The sequence below is a fragment of the Mercurialis annua genome, linkage group LG3, assembly GCF_937616625.2.
Source record: "Mercurialis annua linkage group LG3, ddMerAnnu1.2, whole genome shotgun sequence".
Lineage (NCBI taxonomy): Eukaryota > Viridiplantae > Streptophyta > Magnoliopsida > Malpighiales > Euphorbiaceae > Mercurialis > Mercurialis annua.
In genome coordinates, this window is record NC_065572.1 from 6,093,714 (window position 1) to 6,115,464 (window position 21,751).

Genomic DNA, 21,751 nt, shown 5'->3' on the forward strand with positions numbered 1-21,751 from the left:
TCTCGGGCAGTATAATTGAGATTGGCTTTCACAGTGATGGGCCTAATTATCCATCCCTTTTGAACGGCATTCTTCACTTGAAAACCCGGCCCATACTATCATGAGAGGAAAGTGTAGCAAATCGGAAGTGAGGCGGGAATTTCAAAATTACCAGACTTAAATTGAAAAAATTACAATGTTGCCATTCTCTTCTTCGTTACTCTCTCTGTGCTGTATAACTATAAACAGCCAAACACAATTTCAATTAAAAAAATCAGAAACACCACTGCTTAGCAGCAGCTCCAACAAGATGCACAAACTCAAATCCCTAATGGACGCCGTTTCACCGATCAACACACAGTTCGATAATAACGAAAACTCCGCTCTAGTCAAATACTTCTGCACCAGCGGATTACCGATCATCTCAATTAACAATGTAGCAGCGTTTACATCTCCGGAAATGACTGCCAAATCCTCTTCTGGAAGTAACCGCTTCGAACGACGGTCTCCACTGTCGTCGCTGCCTTCCGATCAAAATGTGATGATGAAGTCGCCGACGCCGTCGCGTAAGGCTATGGATCGTACGCCGACGACGAAAGTAGTGGATGATGTGCCTGATAATTCGTCCGCGTCTTCTGAAGGACGTAATCAGTTTTCTTCTGGTGACGCTGATCCTACGTCGTTTAAGAGTGAGCTGTGTAGTTCCTTGGAGAATTCTGGACATTGTTGTGACGGTTTCAAATCTCAGGTCTCTTTCTCTCTCTTTCTTCTGGTGATGTTGATCCTACGTCGTTTTTGATCGTTAATCTCTGATTAATTTAGAATCGTCAGATTAAATTATTGCTGCAAAAGAACGAATTTAGAACTTCATTCATGCATTTTGTGATAAGGAGCTGAGAAGAAAAACTATAGTTGAAATATGAATTGAATCTGTAGAAGTTTTTGAATCAAACAGGCATCTCTTATCAGTTTACAACCATTAGTAGGTTATTTCAGTGAATTTGATCAATCTCTAATTTGATTTTTGCTATAATTGAAATTTGTAAGTAATTATTATTTGTTTTTGTGATAGCTTTTAATCAATTTATTACTATTAAATTCATGATTTGTGAGAGCCTAACAATAATGTTTTGGCGGCAATTAGGAGTAGTAAATTCGAATTTTATACAATTTCTATTAGAATTATGCAATTAAGTAAATAAATATTAGGAATCACTCACTCATTAGCTCACAAAAACCGAGGTTTAAAGAAAAAAATGTCATCTGTGTTACATTAACTGAAAAAATAAAATATAAGTTTAATATTTTTTTAAAACCTGTTTAGGCTTTTAAATTTTTTTAAGTCAGTGAGACATTTGATTAAACTACATAAATTGACAAGACAGTGTGTTTGGCATAAGCAGAGGAAGGAAAAAAAATGAAAAATTTTAGAGACAAAGGAAAAATTATTATTAGCCTCTGGTTACCAGTACTGCAAAGAAATGTATGTTCGCTTTTGTGCACTGCTCATTGCTTTCCTGTGTAATATTATTTTCCAGCCACCGGAATTTCAGGAAACAGAGTCGGATAGACAAGAAGAAATTCGACCTGCTTGTTCCAACCATTCTGAAGTAAATGACTGTATCTCCTTGATTCTTTCAAAATAAGAAATCTGAATTGTAATTAATATTAAAGATTGTGCTTATAATTTTCTGTTTTAACTGTTTCTTTTCTTTCAAGTCACCTCCGGCAAGATCAGATGCGCAAGGAGTGGCTCCCAAGCCTTCTACACTGCCATTGGCTTCGAGAGATGAAGGAACCCTAATGAGCAGCACTCTGAAGGTATCTGAAAACACTGCTTTGGACATTATCAGCCAAGATGTTAAAACTGGCCAGAAACAGAGATTTGTCACCAACTCACAATCATCCAAGAAAAGATTAACATCTACTCTCAATGATCATAATGCTCACAGTCAGAAAGTTCCTCGTGGTTCTTTCAAATCATCACCTTCGTCAAGATCATATGCGCAAACGGTCGCTCCCGGGTCTTCTACACCGCCATTGGCTCCGAGAGATGAAGGAACCCAAATTAGCAGCACTCTGAACGTATCTGATTACCCTGTTTTGGACACTATCAGAAGAGAACGAAATGTTATAACTGGTAATTACAGACAGAGATTTGACCCTAACAAAAGGTTAACCTCTACTCTCAATGATCCAACCGTTGCCACCCAAACAAACCTCTCCGACGGAACCAAAATTCCCGAAACAGAAGTCTCCGAGAAAAGCTCCATTATTGATACTATCCCTTATAAGCCCTGGTCTCCCTCTGAGTGTTCACCAGGTGATGAATCCAAACTGTTTTACGAGGAAACTGATGCTCTTGCTCAGAAAACTCTTTACGGTCCAAGGACAAGGAGAAGGCCGCCTATGGTCCAGGAGGAGTAACTAAATTTTCAACTTTTGGTGAGTAATCACTGTACTACTCTATTATATATATAATTGCTCTAATCATTTTTTTCCTCTTCTTTTAATCAGATTGAGTGATGGTTACTAGGTTGGGCATATAGAAATATAGAAAATGATTTGAAATTACAGTTGGATAGTGCTGTATAGAACATGAAAACTATAGATTGCCTACATCAAGTAGTATGGGATAAAGCCAATAAATAATACTTTGCCTATTCTGTTGTGTTTGTCTGTATACTTATGCTTACTTTTGCTACATAACATTATATGATTATGTTAATACATGGAAAAACCAAACATATAATTTAGGATGTGAGTTAGAGACTAGAAAGTAGAATGTATTTGAAAAGAATGGAGAGTGTGCTAAGGGTGTACAACAGCAGTACTAAAATCAATTCGGTTTAATTTGATAATAAAAAGAATTGTTTTTGATTGGGTTCGGTTTTGAATATAAAAAAGTTAGGTTAACTTTTAGCGCATATTGAATTAAAATAGCCAAATCAAACCTAGACCGAACTGACTAGTTCAGTTCGGCTTGGTTTAGTTTGAAACTTTTTAATTTTTCAAAAACTTCAGTTTGTTTCTTAAACAAAATTAAATTTTGGTTCGATTTGACCGATTGTACATTCCCTACAGTTCAGCACAAAACTGCCGCAGTGTTTGACATAATTTGACTTGGATCTGAAAATACTCAAACACAATTTTTGACTACCGAAGAAGTAAAGATGCTATAGTTACCAAATTTAAAGTGTGTCTAGTTAAATGATGGGGAGAATCATGTTTAAAAACCTTCCTCGAGAGTTTTATCGTGATAATGAATTATACTCGAACCCGATTTGAAATTAGTAGGAACAGAAGCTCCCCTCATGAGCAGTACCTATAAAAAAGGCAAATTAGTGATAGAATATTGGCATTTTGTTTAGTATTCTATTCTTTGTATGCATATGATATGGCATTTGGGAATCAAATCTAAAAGTGTTGTATAGTTCTTGTAAATTATTTTATTACTTCAAAGATTGAGTTCCGTGTATGCTGCGAAAAAACTGTATAATGATTTTGTAATAAGTTTAATGTATATGGTTTAACTAACTTTTTACCCAAATTTGGGGACTTTGTAAAGCTTTAAGCTGCAGCTTTTAAAACTGGAAAGTGGAGTGTAAGAAGCAGATAAGTAAAAGAACTACAATATAACACTACCAAAAGGCTAAAATTCAAATATCAAACTAAAATCATAATGCTGGTAGGAATTATATCCCGTTGGAAGCATCATTACATTGTTATGGAACAATGCTAAGCTCTCGACATGCCGAAAACAACAAATACTTTCATCTTTAGTGCTCATAATCATCACATTTTGCATCAGTCCATTCTTTATATTATACAACACTAAGCGTGGTTCTTCTCTATAAGGTCCAAACTGAATCAATACTACTTCACCACTATCTCTAACCAGAGACACCTTTTGTTTCCAGCACCACGCCGGTACTCTTTCAACTGCAGCTAACTTGGTCCATTCACTGCTCCAGTACTCCTTCATCACCCTTATATCATGCTCGCCCCGGCTGTTGCCAATTTGATGGGTGACTGCCATCGAAGATTCTCCAAATGCCTTAATTTTCAAATGTCTATAGCCAACATTTTCCAAACATTGAGGTATTGCTATCCCTCCAAACATCTCGTCTCTTAAATCAAAGGTCAAAACCATATTCTTTTTCTCACTCATCGCAAGCCAATGGAATCTTCCATGGACGAAAAGCGGCGTACTTAACCAAAATCTTTTAGTTTTATTCTCGACGGGAATATTACTGATTTTCTTCCAAGAATTACAATTGAGTGAATACATAAAACCATCCTCCAGCAGTTTGTAATCGTTGGTTCTCGAATCAAATCCAAACCCAAACCCAATTAATTGATCGGGACCCACAAGATTGTTCGGAGGTACATGAACTGATTTTCTAATCGAAGGGTTCCAAATAATAAACTTAGGCAAGCCCTTTCCCAAATTAAAATAAAGGCAAATAAGACCATTGCTAGAGCCAATCACTTTAAAGTAGCGATGGAGATTTCGGCTGGCTGGGTTAGAAAGCGGATGCAGAGACGGGTACTGATGGGAATCTTTGTTTTCGAGATGCATAGAATATTGGTAGTCAGAACTATCGGAGTGTAGCAGAAAGACGTAGGAGTCGTGTTTGTTTGATGAGAAAGTAGAGATGAAATCAGGGCTTTTTACGATACGATTCCATAACTTGCACACGCAACTGAATTTTAAAACAGACTTGGCTGGCAATCTGCTTAATATTTGTACTACAACTTCTTCCGGCAAGTATTCAGCCATGATGATGACGGTGGCTGAGGCAACAACCAGTAGTGAAAAACCCTAATACCTGTTGTTTTTGTTTTAAACCCTAGATGAGAGATCGAATCGTGGCCCTTGGATGATGGTCAGCAAAAAGGAAAAATACCAACGGGGATCTCAATTTGATAATTTAAATGAGGAAGATTTGGTAGACATACTATCATTGAGACAACAAAATCTGTGGCTAAACCTAATGACGTGAGGAGGAGAATTTTTCCGTGAGGAGGAAAGAGTGTAGCCATGCACAAAAAGACCAAAATGTCTCATCTCAATAAAAAAAAGGATGATCATGGGGATTTTTTTTTACAAGATTATGTTAAATTAGGTCGAAACCCGCGTGTTCCGCGGAAAATTTTAACAATTTTAATAAATAATTTTAAAAAAAATCTATCTCATAATTTATGAACATGATAAAATTTCATAACTTTTGAATACATTAAAACTCTTCGAATTTATATATTTTAAACATTCATAAAAACTCAGTCATATTTAAGAACTTTTAAACACAAATTAGAACTATTCATAAATTTTAACAAAAAATATTAAATTTCAACAAAAATTCATTATATTTTATAACCAGAACACTCAAAAATTTAATAAAATTAAATTTTTATTATTTTTATTTAAATTTAAAAATTGTTCATGTCTCATAACATTAACATTTACTCCCTCCGTCCCAAAACAATAACCCACTTTCTCCTTTTCACACAGTTTAAGAAACATAATTAATGTTCTAATTTTTCACAAATTTATTTTCATTTTTCCTATCATACCCTTATTAAATGTTATGACTATAGGCTAATAGCAATAAATGATACACTTTAAATAAGGACAATATGAAAAATAAACACTTTAAATTGTAATTTACAAAGAAAGTGGACTATTGTTTTGGGACAAAAAAATAAAAAAGGTGGACTATTATTTTGGGACGGAGGGAGTAAATAATAATATTATAACTAAACATTTATAAATCATAATCAATTTTTTATTAACGTATTGTTTTTTAAATATAGTAAAAAAATTAAGAGATATATCACATAAATAAACAAATTAAAAATTTGATGAAAAATAATTGTCATCCTTCAATCAATTTAGTGTAAAAAAGAGTTAAATTAAAAAATATATACAATCTTTTACGTTGAATTGTTTTGATTAACCTCATAAAACCAACATTATCATTGAATCTTTAATTGTATGTTTCATTGAAATCATGTAATTAAAGTATGAAAGAGCGATCCATCAATTGGGTTATGGAGATTATCCAAATGGAGAAGCTGACAGACTATACTTGCAACCCTGAGTATGCCAAGCTCCATAACACCCTTATGGCGCAACAGCAGAAGTTCATCGACGATATGAATAACACTGGAGCTGTGCAAGTTGTTATTGAAGGCTATGGTGAGGTTTCTGTCAGTGATTTAAGAAAGCATCAGAGGATTCTGAATCAAGCCTTTGATTTGAAGATGAGAATGGTTGCTTATTGGAAAGTTGTGTTATGGAGACTGGTGGATTCAATGGCGTCGCATTTGCAGACAAGTATTCAGAATCTTGTTAACAAGGAAATGGAAATTGAAATTTTCAATGAACTGATGGGTACTAATGGTGGCTCTATTGAGAGAATGCTCGAAGAATCGCCTTCGGTTTCTGGTAAGATTCAGAGGCTTAAGGATAGCATTAAGGTTCTGAAGGAGTCCAAGGAGGTGTTATCAGAAATTATGGATAAGAGTTTCTATATTGATTAGGGTTTGGTGTTGCTGTAGAGATTATTTTGCTGCTGCTTCTTTTTTGGCTTATGTTTTTGATGCAAGTATGAAGATGATGATAGTCTTTCATGCCTATGCTTAAGTATTATCTATGTAACTTTTAAACCTTGTTGGTTAATCTGAATGCTAAGTTATTTATGGCTTTTGCTTTACAATATTGGTAGTTTAAATGTATTGGTTTTGTTAGATCATTTACAACAAAAGGTTTATTTTTGCCCTTCAAAATTTGGGGTTTCAAATATATACTTTTAGACTTAATAAATTCCTTAAAATTAGGTGGGATTCATTTGCGTTCCAAATATTTATGTGTGAAATAAATGAATATTAAAACAATTGTTGAAATTGAAATTCTGAAATTGGATTTAGTTATAATTTAAAGAATTGTAAATCCAATTAAAATAAATGAAATTTACAATTGAATTTCAAAAATTTAAAAGAACAATTTTTTACTCCATATTGATATAAACATCAATTTTGTAAAAAAAATTAACGATCGAAAAAATAGAAAAGTGTGAATGTTTACGGTTCGAGGTTGTGGGTTCAACTCACAATTCTCGCAGGTAGTGGCCCGACTAAAAAATGGTTTAACACTAATACTTAACCATTGAATAGGTCTATTTTTGTTAAAAAAAACAAAAAAAACAAACCAATTATTTCTGGCTCAATTCGGTTTTACGGTTCGGCTCAGTTTTTTCAAATCCCCAATCGGCTCTGGCCAGAAAGTATCGGCGTGTACATTGAAATCCGTAACACAGAGAGGCAAAATCACAGCTCAAAATTCCCCAATCAAACCCTCCATTTTCAAATTTCTTTTGGGTCCTTTCAATTTCACAAAAATAGCAAAAATATAAATAAAAATAACATCGAAAACCAAACAGTAATGAAAGGCAAGAGAAAAGCAGTACCAAAAGCCGGAGCAGCAAAAACCAGCTCAAATACGACCACGTTTAGCACCGATTCATCTTCAATGGACATGATGTTGATGATGATGGACGATCAACAGTCTAACAGAAACATACTAGACGCCGCTCTTCCGGGCGGCGTCAGCGGCGGCGGTGGCGGTGACATTGTTATTCGCGACGATAAATTGAAAGAAGATTGTGGTTTTAACAGTAGCTATAGTAATAATGAAGACGGAGATGAAGAAGAAGAAGATGATTATGAAGGAGAAGACGGAAAAGGAGAAGAAGAGTTAGTAGAAGAAGATGTGCGGCCGAAGCTGGACGAGGGTTTTTACGAAATTGAGTTTATTCGTCGCAAAAGGGTTCGAAAGGTGTCGCCTTTTCCTTCTTTTTTTTATTGGTTTTAAGTTAATTTAGGTTTTTGGAAATCTTTATTTATGTTTTGTTTTAGAATTTGAGGCGACTTGTTTTAATTGGGTTTTAATTTTTTTCATGATGGTGCATTGGTGATCAACTTCTGCTTCAACGTTGCTCAATTATAGGGTCAGCTTCAGTATTTTATAAAATGGTAGAGAGACTCTCTTGATCCCATTAAGATGTATTCTTAGTCCATGCTCTTGATTGTATGTATAATGTGTTTGGCTGTTGTGGTTTTTATTGGTTTTGAAGGAGGGGCTGGCCGGAAACAGCTAACACCTGGGAGCCTTTAGAGAATTTGCAGTCGTGTTCTGATGTTATCGACTCTTTTGAAGAGAGGTATTGATATTTTTCCTTTTTCAATTATATTTTTCGGGTTGTGTAGGATAGCAACAGCAGTTTTTAGCTGTTCTGTCATATTTGAAGTTATCTTAAGTGATATGAGTACAAGGCTTGATAGAAATAAGCAGCAATTATTGTAACTACATAACCTTAAGATTCTTTTCTTTTTACTGCCTGAACTATTGAAGTTGCCTATTTTGGTAATTTAATTGAAAACATGCAGAGTATGTGACCTTATTGAGTTGATGTGCTTCTAATATACACCCAATTCCCTTCTTTTTAACTGCTTTGTACCCCTTGCATTTCCAGTTTGCATTCTGGTAAATCTTCACGAAAGAGGAAGCGGAAATATGGGGTTACTCATACTCAGCCCAAGAAGAAGCAGTCACGTTCTTTTGCTGGCCATAATGTAACAGGTCTTGACATTGGTGTTGTTGATAAGCCTTTGCCCTCTGCTTCTTTGGATAACACAAGCTCTGCCAATCCCATCACATGTTCAGGTTTTGAAGAAGAAGATAATGTACATGTTAGTGTTGTCAAAACAGCAAAGAAAGCGGATGATAATGGGTATGTGAATGGAGCAAAACACAATATAGACGAGAAAGAGGACACTGAATATGATCCAAAGCTTAGTGAGCTGAAAGGAATAATTTCAACGAACGATATTAATGCTGATAATAAGTTAGCAATAATAAATTTTGAAGAAGGTAATACTCCAGGAGCTGTTGGCGGTACAAATGGGATTTCCAAGGCTGATTATGTAGATAATGTTCAAAACAGTCGTCAGATAGGTGCTAAGAGAAGGAAGTGTGGGTCAGTAAAGAGGTTCAAAAAAGAATTGGCCATGTCCGAACCAGTTTCCTTGCAGAGTTCACCTTTTTACTTGGAATCTTCACCGCTAAATGTCTCTGTTGGCCTTGGTGGGGCAGCTTCACCAGGATTTGAAAATGTGGGTTTAACAGAGAGTAATGCTGGCTGCAAGCCAGTGGGTGCAAATTCTATAACCATCACCAAGATCATCAAACCAATAGGCTTTTCAGCTTCCGTGATGAATGATATTCAAGATGTATTGGTAACATTTGTGGCAATCAGGTATGTCATCTTAAGTTTTGACTTCAGTCCTGTTCTATTGGGCATATCTGAAATTGGCCCTTAGAATGCAAAGGATATAAAATATAGTAATTACTTGCAGGTAGATCTTTCAAGCTAATTTTAAACCAATGATATATTGAAGGGAAAGGGTATTTTACTATTTTCAATGAGATTGTGAACGGGGCATTTATGAGTTATTTTCTCTATTTCTTTTGGAAACTTGAGTAACAAAAAAAAAATGGCTTGGTGCATGTGTAGTAGGTTGAAACCAAATGGAAATGCATCGCCTCAGCTTCAAAATTTTGCTCAAACTTTTGAATTTTTTACATTTGGACCTTAGATACTATTTGGTGCAGTTAATGTCCCAGATTGAAATATTAGGTATCGAGTCATTAGATAGTTGGATGGCTCTAAAGAGCCTGGCATTTGACTTATCCTATTTATTTAAGTGCTGATATGGCAAGTGGAACCCAATTACTTCTACACAGGTTATGACGACATAACTCATTCTGCTTATGTTTTATTTATAGAATATCATATAAAATTAGGGTTTGTTACTCTATTACACATGCACTATTAATTGATCATCAGGGCATTTTTTAGGCCTAACCAATCCTGTGTTTTATATGGTAGTGGTGGGCTCCAAATGCAACTTTGATGTCTAGAATAAATTGAAGGTATCAAATGGCTAGTTATTTAAGTTTGTAAATTAGAATGTCAGAAACTCTGATGGTCTGTGCAAAAAGACTATTCCTTGTTAAATATGTGAGTATTCAAACATACCAAATTTGAGCTAAAGAATTGTTTTCCAATACTTTGCTTTTAATCAATTGTTAATCGGTTGATGTTCAATCTCATGGAGGCGACTCCATGGCTATATCTTTGAAAACTCACTGGTCATTTATTTCTTTAATCCACCAAATATGCCCGAAACTTGCCTCTTTTTCTTCAAGGAGAGGAAATGCTTGTTGTTTGTTTTTCCACAATGTTGCTTTGAGATTATGATTGCACCATCTTGGTCGCTATTAATATAAATCCTGAATGTCCTTAGCAAGATGATGCCAGGAACTTTCAGCAAGCTTCGTGTCATTTTTGTCTTCATTTCTTGGATGTAATGCTGGATTTCCATTTGTTCGAAGTTTCATGTGGCTGAATATGTTTTGTAATTTCTAATTTGACAGGTCTGATGGGAAAGAAGTCATAGTAGATAATAGCTTTCTTAAGGCTAATTATCCACTGCTGGTATTAATTACATTTTCCCCTATTCTTTATCACCTCGCCTCAAACTTAAGTAAATATTGCAACTTTGCTCGTTCTTAATCATCTTCTTTCTTCCATGACAGCTGATTGACTTTTACGAGCAACATCTCAAGTACAGTACATAACTGGTTGGAGATAATATAAGGAAAGTGAGCATATGCAGAGCTGCACAAATCGTTTCTGTATTTATTTTTTTGTCTCTGTGCAGTAGTAATGTAACTCTTTAGTTTGCAGGTGATAGTGCAGGATGATTAATGCTGTCTTGATGCAGTAATATAATTTAGCTATAGTCTATATGTATCTCACCCGGTACCCTTTTGTACCATTATGTATTATGTATTTCAGCTGCCTGTAGTGTTTTTTTACTAAACCATATAACCTGCATATAACTGGATCTGTTTTCGTGAATTTTTTTAACCTGATTGTAAATTATGTGGATGTTTCTGATGTATCATCGTAATCCCGGGTTATACGTACTCCTGGACTATGTTGCATTGAAACGAACGCTCGAATGGGGAAACTATGTTTTTGCTTATTAGAATATCTTATGAGTATGAATTTTAGGATTTTAGAAGTCTATATGAAAATGGAAATGAGAAATGCTGAAACGTAAGATTCGACAGACCTGATAAGTTCAAGATAGCCCTTGGATGAGACCTCCAAGTTTATCTTATCTGTGTTGTCATCATATGCTCTTGCTCTTGCTGAATACAATGAAAACAAATTAATGTCCTTTTCACTAGTACTCTATGCTTAAACAAATGCTACATTTTGTCATAATTCTAATATGATATGCCTCTTGATGTCCTTGTAATTATTTTCTTAGTTTTGGTATTTGTTGATTATGGTTGGCTTTGAATCTAATCCTTTATTTTACAATATCCACCAAAACTAAAATATAATGCTGAATAGGTCAACTAATTATACAAAATGAAAGCATGACTCAAGTTGTCATCTCTAACTCTAACCAAACACATACTTAACTGCTTCTGTCTACCTAATCTAGCTAAACAGAGCAACCAAACAATGAGGAATATGGGTCCGTCTCCGGTGGTACCGTTTCTGATGGTCGGAGTCTTAGGGCTGATTGTCTGCAGTCCTATATTAATGTCTGTGATGGAGTTTGTGTTACCTCTATTTGAAGCAAGCGATGAAGAAGATGAAGCTGCATTTTCCCTCACCATGATGCTTCCTCTTCTACTGTTGATTCTTGTACATTTGATTTCTTCATCATGTCCTGGATTCGGCACGTGCTGCGTTGCGAAACAGCAAAGGTATAGCTCGAGTTATGATACCGGTGGTGGTTATGGATTAGGAACACTTATTCTTGTTGTACTCTTCTTTGTTCTGTATAATACTTGGTGAGAAGATTAAATTTAGTGTGATGATCTTGTATGTATAATACTAGTTAGATATTGAAGCTATTACTGTAGAAAATGCCTTGTAAACCATAAATAAATCTACAGTTCAATTGTTTGTTGCTTGGCTTGTATTATATGAAGCAATTTACAGGTTTAATTAGATTTTCTTGGCAATTGTTTGAACTCTGTGGAAAATGAAGATTCAGAAGGGATTCTGTTTGCAAAACTGAGTTTCAAAGCGCTTTCGCATGGAGAATGAAGCTTCAGAAGCGTTTCTGTTTGGAAAACGGAGTTTTCAAAGCATCTGTTTACGGAAAATGAAGTTTCAGAAGCGTTTCTGTTTGGAAAACAGAGATTCAAAAGCATTTCTCTTAGGAAAATGGAGTTTTATAAGCGTTTCCATTCGGAAATTTGCAAACAATTTCAAAACTAACAATTTACTAGTAAAGATAAACCCATAAACAACTGAGCATTTAGATTAACTAATAAGTTTTGAAGTTCAATAGACAGTGCAGATAATAACAACTGCAAAGACCAAACCCTAAGAACATAAAAGCATGAAAGACTATCATCTTCAAGGTTACATAAATAACACAAGCAAAATAAAGTACCAGCAACATTTCCCCAGGCAAGACAAAACCCTAATCAATATAGAAACTTTTGTCCATGATTTCTGACAAAACCTCTTTAGACTCCTTCAGCACCTTGATGCTATCCTTAAGCTTCTGAATCTTACCGGCAACGGTAGGCGATTCTTCGAGCATTTTCTCCACAGCACCACCATTAGTACCCATCAATTCATTGAAGATTTCAGTTTCCATTTCCTTACAAACAAGATTCTGAATACTTGTTTGCAAATGCAACGCCATTGAATCAACCATTCTCCACAACACAACTTTCCAGTAAGCAACCATTCTCATCTTCAAATCAAAAGCTTGATTCAGAATTTTCTGATGCTTTCTTAAATCACCAACTGAAACCTCACCGAACCCTTCGATGTTAACTTTTGCAGCTCCAGACTGATTCATATCATTGATGAACTTTTGCTGTTTCGCCATATGGGTGTTCCAGAGCTTGGAATATTCAGGGTTACAAGTGTAATCAGTCAGCTTCTCCATTTCGATAATCTCCATAACCCAATTAATAGATTGCTCTTTCATCTTCGATACAATGTTATGACCTGCCCGTCTAGTAGCCGAACCGAGCTGAGGAAAATTCTCAGACTGATGCACCAGAATGGAAAGGAGCACGCCTTCAATGTACTGCCAGACTTTCTCAACAAACTCAACAGGGATTTTTGATATTCCTGCAACTTTTCTCCTCAGGATTGTTCTAAAAACGGAACGAGGGAGGAAATTCGGCAGTTCAATCCCTACAGATTCCTCCAAATCCTGAATCTCTTCCATCAGAAAATTATTAGCAGGGTCACTTACAGAGCATGTATGAAGATTATTAGAGTACTGATCAAGCATTCCAACCAATCTAGCAGTGCAATGCATATTTCGATCATCCGGGTATTCATCGAATTCTCCCCTTATCAGGATTTTCCTTAAAGATTCTTTCACAGCTCCCATTATTCCCATCAGCGTTGTCATAGCTTCAGCTGGTGATGAAATTGCCTTGGGCAATTTGTTGAGTTCCAACACATTTGTATTCAGTTTCTCATTAATCTGATCGGACAATTTCTGGCAAGCATTTTGAGATGATAATTGCTTGAATCTGTGTCAGCTTTTGAGCCAAAACTGGAATACCCACCATGGATTTATCGATCTTGGAGAGAAGAAGATGATTCCCAAACAAAGCAGCTTCTTCAAGTCTTGCTTCCTCATAAGATTCGTCACCACCGCCAGCGTCCTCTCTCCGGTCTTGTCCACTTTCTGAGACATTCTGATGGACTCACAAGTTGTAAAATCAACAGTAGCAGATAAAACATTAAGAATAATACTCTCTTCAGGTTTAATGTACTCCATGATAATATCAGCAATCTGCTCGTATATATTCTCCGGCTGGCCGTGAACCGGAACCCTAGTAATTCCGGGGAGATCCACCATAGTCAGGTCAGGAACACCAAATTTCTTCACCACCAAAGTCAAAGGAGTTTTTGAAATACCTTTTCCATAGCCTGCAATCTCATCAGTAGCAAGATTTATCGCCTCTGCTACATTAGCTTCATCTGTGGATACTATTTTTCCATTAAACTCCAATGAAAGATCCGGTTCAGGCGCTGGATGATGCTGCAGCCTCATTACAAGAGGGACTCGAGTACAAATCCCCTGACCGCGGGGAAGGCTAATCCCGGCCAGTGATTCAAGAACACTTGATTTTCCGGAAGACTGGTCGCCGACGACAACAATGGTAGGTAATTGTATGCCTTCTTTCATCACCATCAGACGACGAAGCTTGTCAACAGCATCAAGCAGAGGACGGATACGATCATTGTATGAGGATACAATGGGTACATGCATCACCATTTTTGCTGCTTCTTCTGTATCAACCAATGCAAGTGATCTAACTTCATTGATTAGCTTTTCATTGCTTGAAGAATCACCAGTGCTTTTTGTGTTTTGATGGTTGTTTAAGGTTCCCTCTCCACCCATTTTTTTAAAGAAACAGAATAAGAAATTGAATATTTTGAGATGTTTAAATAATTAATGGGAACAAAGGAAAATAGTATATAGGAGGTTTATAAAGCGAAAACATTAACGTTTCTTGATCTGCTCTTGAAGAAGATGATTGGGTAGTACAGTCAACTTACTTGTAGCTGAAGTAACTAGTGTTAGGGTTCGTCACTGATTCTTTGAACTTGGAAATGACAAGTAATTATGCAGTTGCAGTGCTCTCAAGTGCTCTGTATGGTCAAATGTCTACGATTTCTTTGACTACTTCTACAAGCTCATTGATAGCAACGCAACCTATGCTTCAGAATTCATGTCATCTCAGAGAGATGAGAGGACTATGGCATAAAGTGTTCTTTTGGAAAATACTCTTTCAATTTATAATCGGTCGCATTGAATAAAAATATGAAAATTAATAAATAATGAGCAAATTATTATGGTTCGGTTCGGTTATTAAAGTCTAAAACCAAACCGTATTTTAGAGGAGAAAATAAAAATCAAACCGCACTAAATATTTATATAAATTTTGGTTTGGTTAACCAAATGTTAATCGGTTTCAGTTTGGTTTGGTACGATTCTGTGAATACAGATCAAGATAAAAATTATACATAAAAATTAAATTAATATAGATTAATAAATATTTATACATGTATATTAATTTATATATTATTATTTTCATATATGTATATACTGATATTATTATTTTAAAGTTCGTTTTTCAGTTAGTTCGGTTAACCAATAGTAAAAATCAAACCAAAACCAAAAATCATTTTTTTTATAATTTTAAACCAAACCAATTTATTTTAACAGTTTTAATCAAACCAAAATAAATTTTGGTCCGGTTTGAATCGGATTAATGGTTTGCTTCGATTATTGTTCAACCCTATTTCCGTCAACAGTTTATTCATTCCGCTCATTTTTGTTGTTAGTCAACTGAGTCAAAAGTAATTAACTAAAAAAACTTAAATTTCAACTTACTTCTTAAATTTATTTTTGACACAAATATGAATAAAAATTATAAATTTATAAAATCCAATAGCTAGAAAATTCAATTTATTAGTTTTTATTTCTTTTATTTTTTTCTTTATTTTCTCACTTCATTTCGTTTTAGAACTTAAATTTTTTTAAAACTAGATTAATTATTTTTCCAAAAAAATTAAACACGTAATAAAAAAAAGCTAAATTAAAATTGTTAACTCATTAAATCTCATAATTATATAATTTTTATTTAGACATTAGTAAACAGATAGATTTAAGGATTAAATTAAAATTTAATTTTTTTAGTTTAGTTCTTTGACTCTATTGATTGACACCAAAAATGGCGGAAGGACTAAACTATTGCTAGAAATAAAAGTGGAGGATAATTCGATTTTCAAACAAGATATATCAAAATGTGATCTACGATATATATATGGAGGTTTTAGAGTAATTTATTCATAAATTACCGAGTATTTTTATTTTTAGGAAAATACACATTTCCCTTTTTCAAATCTAGATATAAAAATACTATAAACTATTAATATTAGAGCATCCCCAATGGCATTCTTTAAAATAAAGAGCATTTTTTATAAAATAAAGAGCATCTTAAAGATAAAGAGTGACATTTAAAATTTTACTCCAATAGACTCTTTATTATCAATTTTTTATTGTATATAATTTTAATAATTAATAATAAAATAAAAGTATTAAATAATAATAATCTTAGATTAATTGCCTCTCTAATTTTAAATTTTATTTTATTTTGTTTTCATAAAAAATATTAATAAAATAATTTTTTATTTAATTTTTTATTCATTTATTTATTCAGTTTTTTTATTAAAAGTAAAAATATAATATTTAAAAATAAAAATAACCTCCTTATTTTATAAAATTTAAAATTTTACTATTTGAAAAATAAAGTAAAGAGTGAAAATGGCTCTCTACATGTGGAGAGCCATTTTCACTCTCTACTCTAAATATAAAGAATAGAGAGTCCATTGGACTCCTAATTTATTGTCAAACTCTTTAATTTAAAGAGTTTGACAATTTTAGAGAGTCCATTGGACTCCTAATTTATTGTCAAACTCTTTAATTTAAAGAGTTTGACAATTTTAGAGAGTCCATTGGGGATGCTCTTAGACTTTATACTTAATCACTTAAAGTTTTTTTACTTTCCTTTAATTTTTATCTATAAAGATGTTGGATTGAAAAAAAACACTAGAAACACCAAAAAAAACATCAAAAATATAGCTAGTGTTCAACTACCGGTTGTTACTTTCATCTTAAAAATTTGTCAAATATGCATAATTTCATTTAGTATAAAAGTTTTTAAACCAAATCAGACATACATGATAACTTTTTTGGTCATTCTATTGTCACCTGAGCAATTTTGGTCTGAAAACTTTCCATTGAAAAAAAAAATGAAAATTTGGTAATAAAATGAAAAAAATATATTTTAATCACCAAAATGAAAAAAAAAAAAACAATAATTACCCGAGGAAACTAATAATAGTACAAATAGTAGGAGATTTGAAAGTGAAATAAAGCTAAAAGAGAAGATTGAATCCTTTAACTTTTGTTTATATATAACATATTGAACCAACTTGCAATATTTTGCTGGTGCACCCAATTTACAAGAACAAAAATAATTCTGATCAAACAAGCTATCCCCATAATCAAGAAACAAGAACAAAAAAAGTTCCCTTATGAAACTGGGTAGAGAAGGCCATCACTCGACAGTCAGTGGCCTACCTTATTGAATTGAAGTGATACAACAGCAAAATTCTATGAACCAGCATATAAAGGTGCAGGGAGAAAAGGAAATGGAGCAACAGAAGCATATGCTACAGGTGGACGAGCACTTTTAAGCCTTGCCTTTGTCTTTTGGTCATCTACAGCTTCCAAGGAAGACGAGAGCTCAGTCTCCTCTGCAAGATCTTGTTCGTTATCATGGCGACGGTGAATTATGAGCCCAGTCATAAATACAGGAAGATACAGAAGACTAGCATGAAACATCCTCTTAGCCTTTTGCATTGTTGGATCTCGGTAGAATGAATATGCTGAAGCACTTATTGCAAGAGTCAGGAGTGACGATTCAAGACAAAACCAGCCAGAAGTAACACCCCCTGCACATAGCATACAGTTAAATCAAGGCATTCACACGGGTCTTACATGAAAATATCATTCACATTACGGTTTTAGTCCGTCCTCAAGAACTAGGTTCATTCATAATTTTACCATGGTAAGTGGACTACAGTTCAATGAATAACCTGATCTTGATTATTGAAGAGTCAATATATGTAAAAACAATCATGAGAGCCAAAAGTGAACATTGGTATAAACTTTACGGCAAAGTTAGATCTTTTTGCCTTCAGGGTACTGAGATTATTTGTCTTCTAAATCCATGAAAAATGGGACGAAGAAAAGGTGATATATAACTTTTGAATAGACAGGAACTTACAATCATATGCCAAAAAACCCAATGGAACCAGATATAGGCAGTTCCTAAGAGCCACCAACGCAGTTCTCTGACCAGAAGCATCAGTAAGAGAGAGCATCTTATACCTGAAGACACCATAAATGAAACAATGCAATGGAAATGAGAAAAACGCCAAGTACAAGGTATTAAAGGTTCCACCAATGTTCAATTACACACATGATGCACTATTTTTTTCTAATTAATACATGTTAACTATCATTTGAACACTATCAACAACTTATTAGTTTAAATAACAATTTTGCTCTTCCAAAATGAAAAATATTGCTCCAGTACAACGAAGCAGGCTGATTATAGACGAGTTCAAAGTAGCTATTGCATCAAACAAATGAAAATATCAATGAATGGACAAGTTAATTTTAACTGATACCATAAACACATACCCTCCAGCGGCATAATCATTGCGACACATGTATGCAAGGGCCATGAAGTGGGGTATTTGCCAAAAATAGAGTGCAGCGGGAAGAATCGCTGCGTTAAGTGAAACCTGGCCAGAAGCAGCAGCCCACCTGAGAAACTCAAAAAGGGAAGGCATGAGTGTGCATGCAGGGTTACTTATGTGCATATATTACCAACAAACAACCAACCAGGATTGGGCGAAAGCCAACCTTTTTAGCAAAGAAGTTGTATGAGAAACATTTACAATCAAAGACAAACGAAATTAGAGAACAAATTACCCTAAAAGTGGTGGAATAGCACCAACAACAGCCCCAACCCATGTGTTGACTGGGTGAATCTGCTTCAATGGTGTATAGACAAATGCATACAGAATAAGATTGGATGCTGCAAGCCCGGCTGCCAGCATATTAGCCTACAACAGCCTTGTCAGAAAAGCTGCATCATAAGTTACTCAGCTCCAACTAAATTAAACACTATTTAGTAAGAAAAAGTTGCATAATTGAGGTCATTTGCATAAGAAAAAAAGTTAAGAGAGCCAAATAAGATTTTCACCTTGCTTGCCAGTAAAACAGTGCCAGCTAGGCCAACAGATGATGCCCAGGTCACAGCATGACGTAATGTGAGACGGCCTGTAGGCAGTGGTCTTAGCCTAGTCCTTTTCATTTTTGAGTCATTCTGAATCTCAAACACCTAATTTGTGAAAAGAAGTCCTCAAGTCAGATTAAAAAAAAACTGTGAAAAAAAAAAAATCTTTTAAACTAGTTGCCTATAAAAGATCAACGTAGCAAATAGCCAGTACACGATATAAAAATTTATAAAAGGGAGAGGCAATGCACTGTTGATTGGAAATGAGTAAACAGTGTATATTGGGCAGGAGCTAAAAATACCTGATTTAAGGAGTTAGCAGATGCAGCAACCATCATAGTACCAGCACAGGTCCAACAAAGTCCGGCGAGATCTACAGCACTGCCACTCCCAAGAACATATCCAGTTCCAGAAGTTGCAACCACTAACATGCTGGAAACCAATAAAGTTATAGAAAGGAAATGCTTAAAAGTGATGAATTCATACAGTTGCTCACTTATCATATACATAAATATATCAAGGAAAGAAAGAAAAAACAAATAAAAGAAGGGGAATGAATCAAGTGGCAGAGTGAGAAAAGAAGACCTGAGACGAGCTTTCGAAAGCTCCCAATAACAGGATGTGTAGCGTCGAGCCAAGCTGATGGCAGAATTTAAAGGTGAGAGACCACCAGCTGTGGAGGAGAAAGCATCAATTCCATCAGCAGCAGCAGGCGATGTTGATGCTGATGCTGATGAGCACCGAGAAGATACAGCAAACACAGGGAGTGATCCACAGCTACGAAGATAATGTAGAGGATGGTGATGATTCGAGTTTGCTAATAGCTTTAACGACAAACTCACTGAGTCCCTCCTCCACATTGCCTCTCACTGCCTATGGATGAATTGGCCCACCCGTTAAAAAGATATTAAGAGACTAAAACTACTAAAACATAAGCAATACAAATTTAATTTATACATAATAGCTAGCACATAAATGCCAATAATCAATCCCCTTATACTTGTACCTCAAAAATTAACTTATAATTTATTGCGCAATTCAAATTACAGCAAATATGAAAAAAGTTCTGCTACCGAAAGAACTCCTTATCTTTCTCTGATATAACTAAAATACGCTTTACCCATATACTTCTTTCAAAATTCAAGTCATGTTAATGAGAACAAATCACCTGTTTGACCACTGTGGCAAGTGGCAACAGTTGAAACATTGAAAATGAGCTGATGATTCAAAATAACAAATAGAAAGTATCAAGCAATGTCAAAACATGATTCCATGGTTTGATATCACTATAAGCCAGCCTCAAATTCACAATATCTTTATGCATTAGTATACTAGCCAGATTGCATCATTCGTCATCTAAACCAAACGAGATGGGTATTTAGATAATTCTACCAGTAGGGGAAAAAACCAATATAGTTTTTATTAGTTATGCACATATACTCTGAGCCAAATGAAGCCAATAGATAGATAATAAGTAACTGAGCACATAAAGAAACAATCAAACAAATTAGATACCAATTTCACAACTTCACAAACTGAAAACCACACAACTTAAAAGTATCAAGCAATATCATTTTCCAACTGATACTTTCATATATGTATGTAAGTATCAAATATATAAATCATGGCAATTTCCTCAAATCCGAAAGTCACACGAGTAACAGCAGCTCTAGTAGATAAACTAAATTGGAAACAATACCAATAAGTAACAAATGATAGGTTATTTATCAATAAAACTTTGATTTGAAAAGCCGAAACATAAGCGGGTTGAAGTAGTCAGCTCAAATCCGCTCGCGGCCCTTTTTGGTATCAATTAAAGCATCAAGAGCCTAAGAAGATGAATCCAATCTTCTCAGAATTTACTTTACCAACTGCAGCACAATAAATAAGACTAAATTGGGGCATGAAAATTGACACTGATACATAATTAATTGTCACTTGAACTGCAAACCCTAATTTGTTCATCTTCTGCTGAGTAATTAAAAAAAATATAATTATAATCTTGCAAAATACAATTTAGAAAATTTAAAATTACTTACCGATTCGAAAACCGACAATGATACACTGTGGCGAAGATCCAAACTTTTATGGAGAAAATAAGAGAAAATATCAACCCTTTAGAAATAGAAAAGAAATAATATTTGTAATGGGTCCAAAAAAAAAAGGCCAAATGTTGTAAAAAAACCAAACCTTTTATAAAAATTTCACAAAATTCCTGACCTTTTAATTTTGTCGATTTTGGCCAAAAATGATTATTTGGTTTCACAAAAGTTCTGACCTTTCAATTTTGTCAATTTTGGCCAAAAATGGATTATTTGGTTTCACAAAAGTTTCGACCTTTCAATATTTGGCATGTCATATAGGCGTCACATAGATGCCACATAGGCAAATTGAAATCAAATTAAGAGTTGGCCACAACTGAAACCAAATAATTTGTTTTTGGCCAAAATTGACAAAATTGAAAGGTCAGGATTTTTGAGAAATTTTTATGAAAAGTTTGGCCTTTTTACGACATTTGGCCAAAAAAATGGTATATTTTAAATTGGAAAATAATTTCGTCATAAAAATTTGTTCAAAATTTTATGGGACGGATTATTTTGCCCGTTGCAAATTCCATAATAAAAATTAAAATTCATTGTAAATTTATTACGAATTCTTCACAATTTGAGACGAATTATTTTCTTTCCCGTTCCGTCATTAATTAACTATTTTTTTAGTAGTGAATAATACACACGTGGAGAAAATTGATAGTTATGT

General features: G+C 34.4%; 4 protein-coding genes and 1 pseudogene across 8 annotated transcripts; 2 read left to right on the plus strand and 3 right to left on the minus strand.

The window, feature by feature from the left end:
- Positions 1–236: 236 nt before the first annotated feature.
- LOC126674964 (uncharacterized) lies at positions 237–2,614 on the plus strand. 2 transcript variants are annotated; one of them, XM_050369524.2, is made up of 3 exons: positions 237–727; positions 1,518–1,589; positions 1,699–2,614. In XM_050369524.2, exons 1-3 carry the CDS (start codon positions 290–292, stop codon positions 2,404–2,406), a joined length of 1,218 nt encoding a protein of 405 aa, XP_050225481.1. In that variant the 5' UTR covers positions 237–289; the 3' UTR covers positions 2,407–2,614. The 2 variants fall into 2 exon arrangements, with proteins under 2 accessions (XP_050225481.1, XP_050225482.1); XM_050369525.2 differs by having other exon boundaries at positions 1,533–1,589.
- Positions 2,615–3,631: 1,017 nt separating this feature from the next.
- On the minus strand, positions 3,632–4,972 carry LOC126672179 (F-box/kelch-repeat protein At3g06240-like). The gene has a single exon (XM_050366125.2). The coding sequence runs from the start codon at positions 4,760–4,762 to the stop codon at positions 3,632–3,634; it is 1,131 nt and encodes a 376-aa protein (XP_050222082.1). The 5' UTR covers positions 4,763–4,972.
- Positions 4,973–7,225: 2,253 nt separating this feature from the next.
- Positions 7,226–10,909, plus strand: LOC126674019 (chromo domain-containing protein LHP1). Of its 2 annotated transcripts, XR_007639428.2 has the most exons (7): positions 7,226–7,819; positions 7,991–8,016; positions 8,118–8,204; positions 8,517–9,299; positions 9,933–9,976; positions 10,481–10,541; positions 10,643–10,657. XR_007639428.2 is itself a non-coding variant. In XM_050368370.2 (6 exons), exons 1-6 carry the CDS (start codon positions 7,427–7,429, stop codon positions 10,682–10,684), a joined length of 1,392 nt encoding a protein of 463 aa, XP_050224327.1. In that variant the 5' UTR covers positions 7,228–7,426; the 3' UTR covers positions 10,685–10,909. The 2 variants fall into 2 exon arrangements, 1 of the variants encoding a protein (XP_050224327.1); XM_050368370.2 differs by lacking the exon at positions 9,933–9,976 and having other exon boundaries at positions 7,228–7,819; positions 10,643–10,909.
- Positions 10,910–12,378: 1,469 nt separating this feature from the next.
- Positions 12,379–14,849, minus strand: LOC126671779 (dynamin-related protein 4C-like; annotated as a pseudogene).
- A 2,224-nt stretch (positions 14,850–17,073) lies between these two features.
- On the minus strand, positions 17,074–21,143 carry LOC126671780 (protoheme IX farnesyltransferase, mitochondrial). 3 transcript variants are annotated; one of them, XM_050365585.2, is made up of 9 exons: positions 21,034–21,142; positions 20,694–20,865; positions 19,580–19,867; positions 19,297–19,426; positions 18,962–19,099; positions 18,688–18,821; positions 18,394–18,519; positions 17,975–18,078; positions 17,074–17,639 (listed from the first exon to the last, which is right to left on the minus strand). In XM_050365585.2, the coding sequence occupies exons 3-9, from the start codon at positions 19,852–19,854 to the stop codon at positions 17,299–17,301; spliced, it is 1,248 nt and encodes a 415-aa protein (XP_050221542.1). In that variant the 5' UTR covers positions 19,855–19,867; positions 20,694–20,865; positions 21,034–21,142; the 3' UTR covers positions 17,074–17,298. The 3 variants fall into 3 exon arrangements, with proteins under 3 accessions (XP_050221542.1, XP_050221543.1, XP_050221544.1); XM_050365586.2 differs by lacking the exon at positions 20,694–20,865 and having other exon boundaries at positions 21,034–21,143; XM_050365587.2 differs by lacking the exon at positions 20,694–20,865 and having other exon boundaries at positions 19,580–19,863; positions 21,034–21,141.
- Between the last annotated feature and the right edge of the window lie 608 nt (positions 21,144–21,751).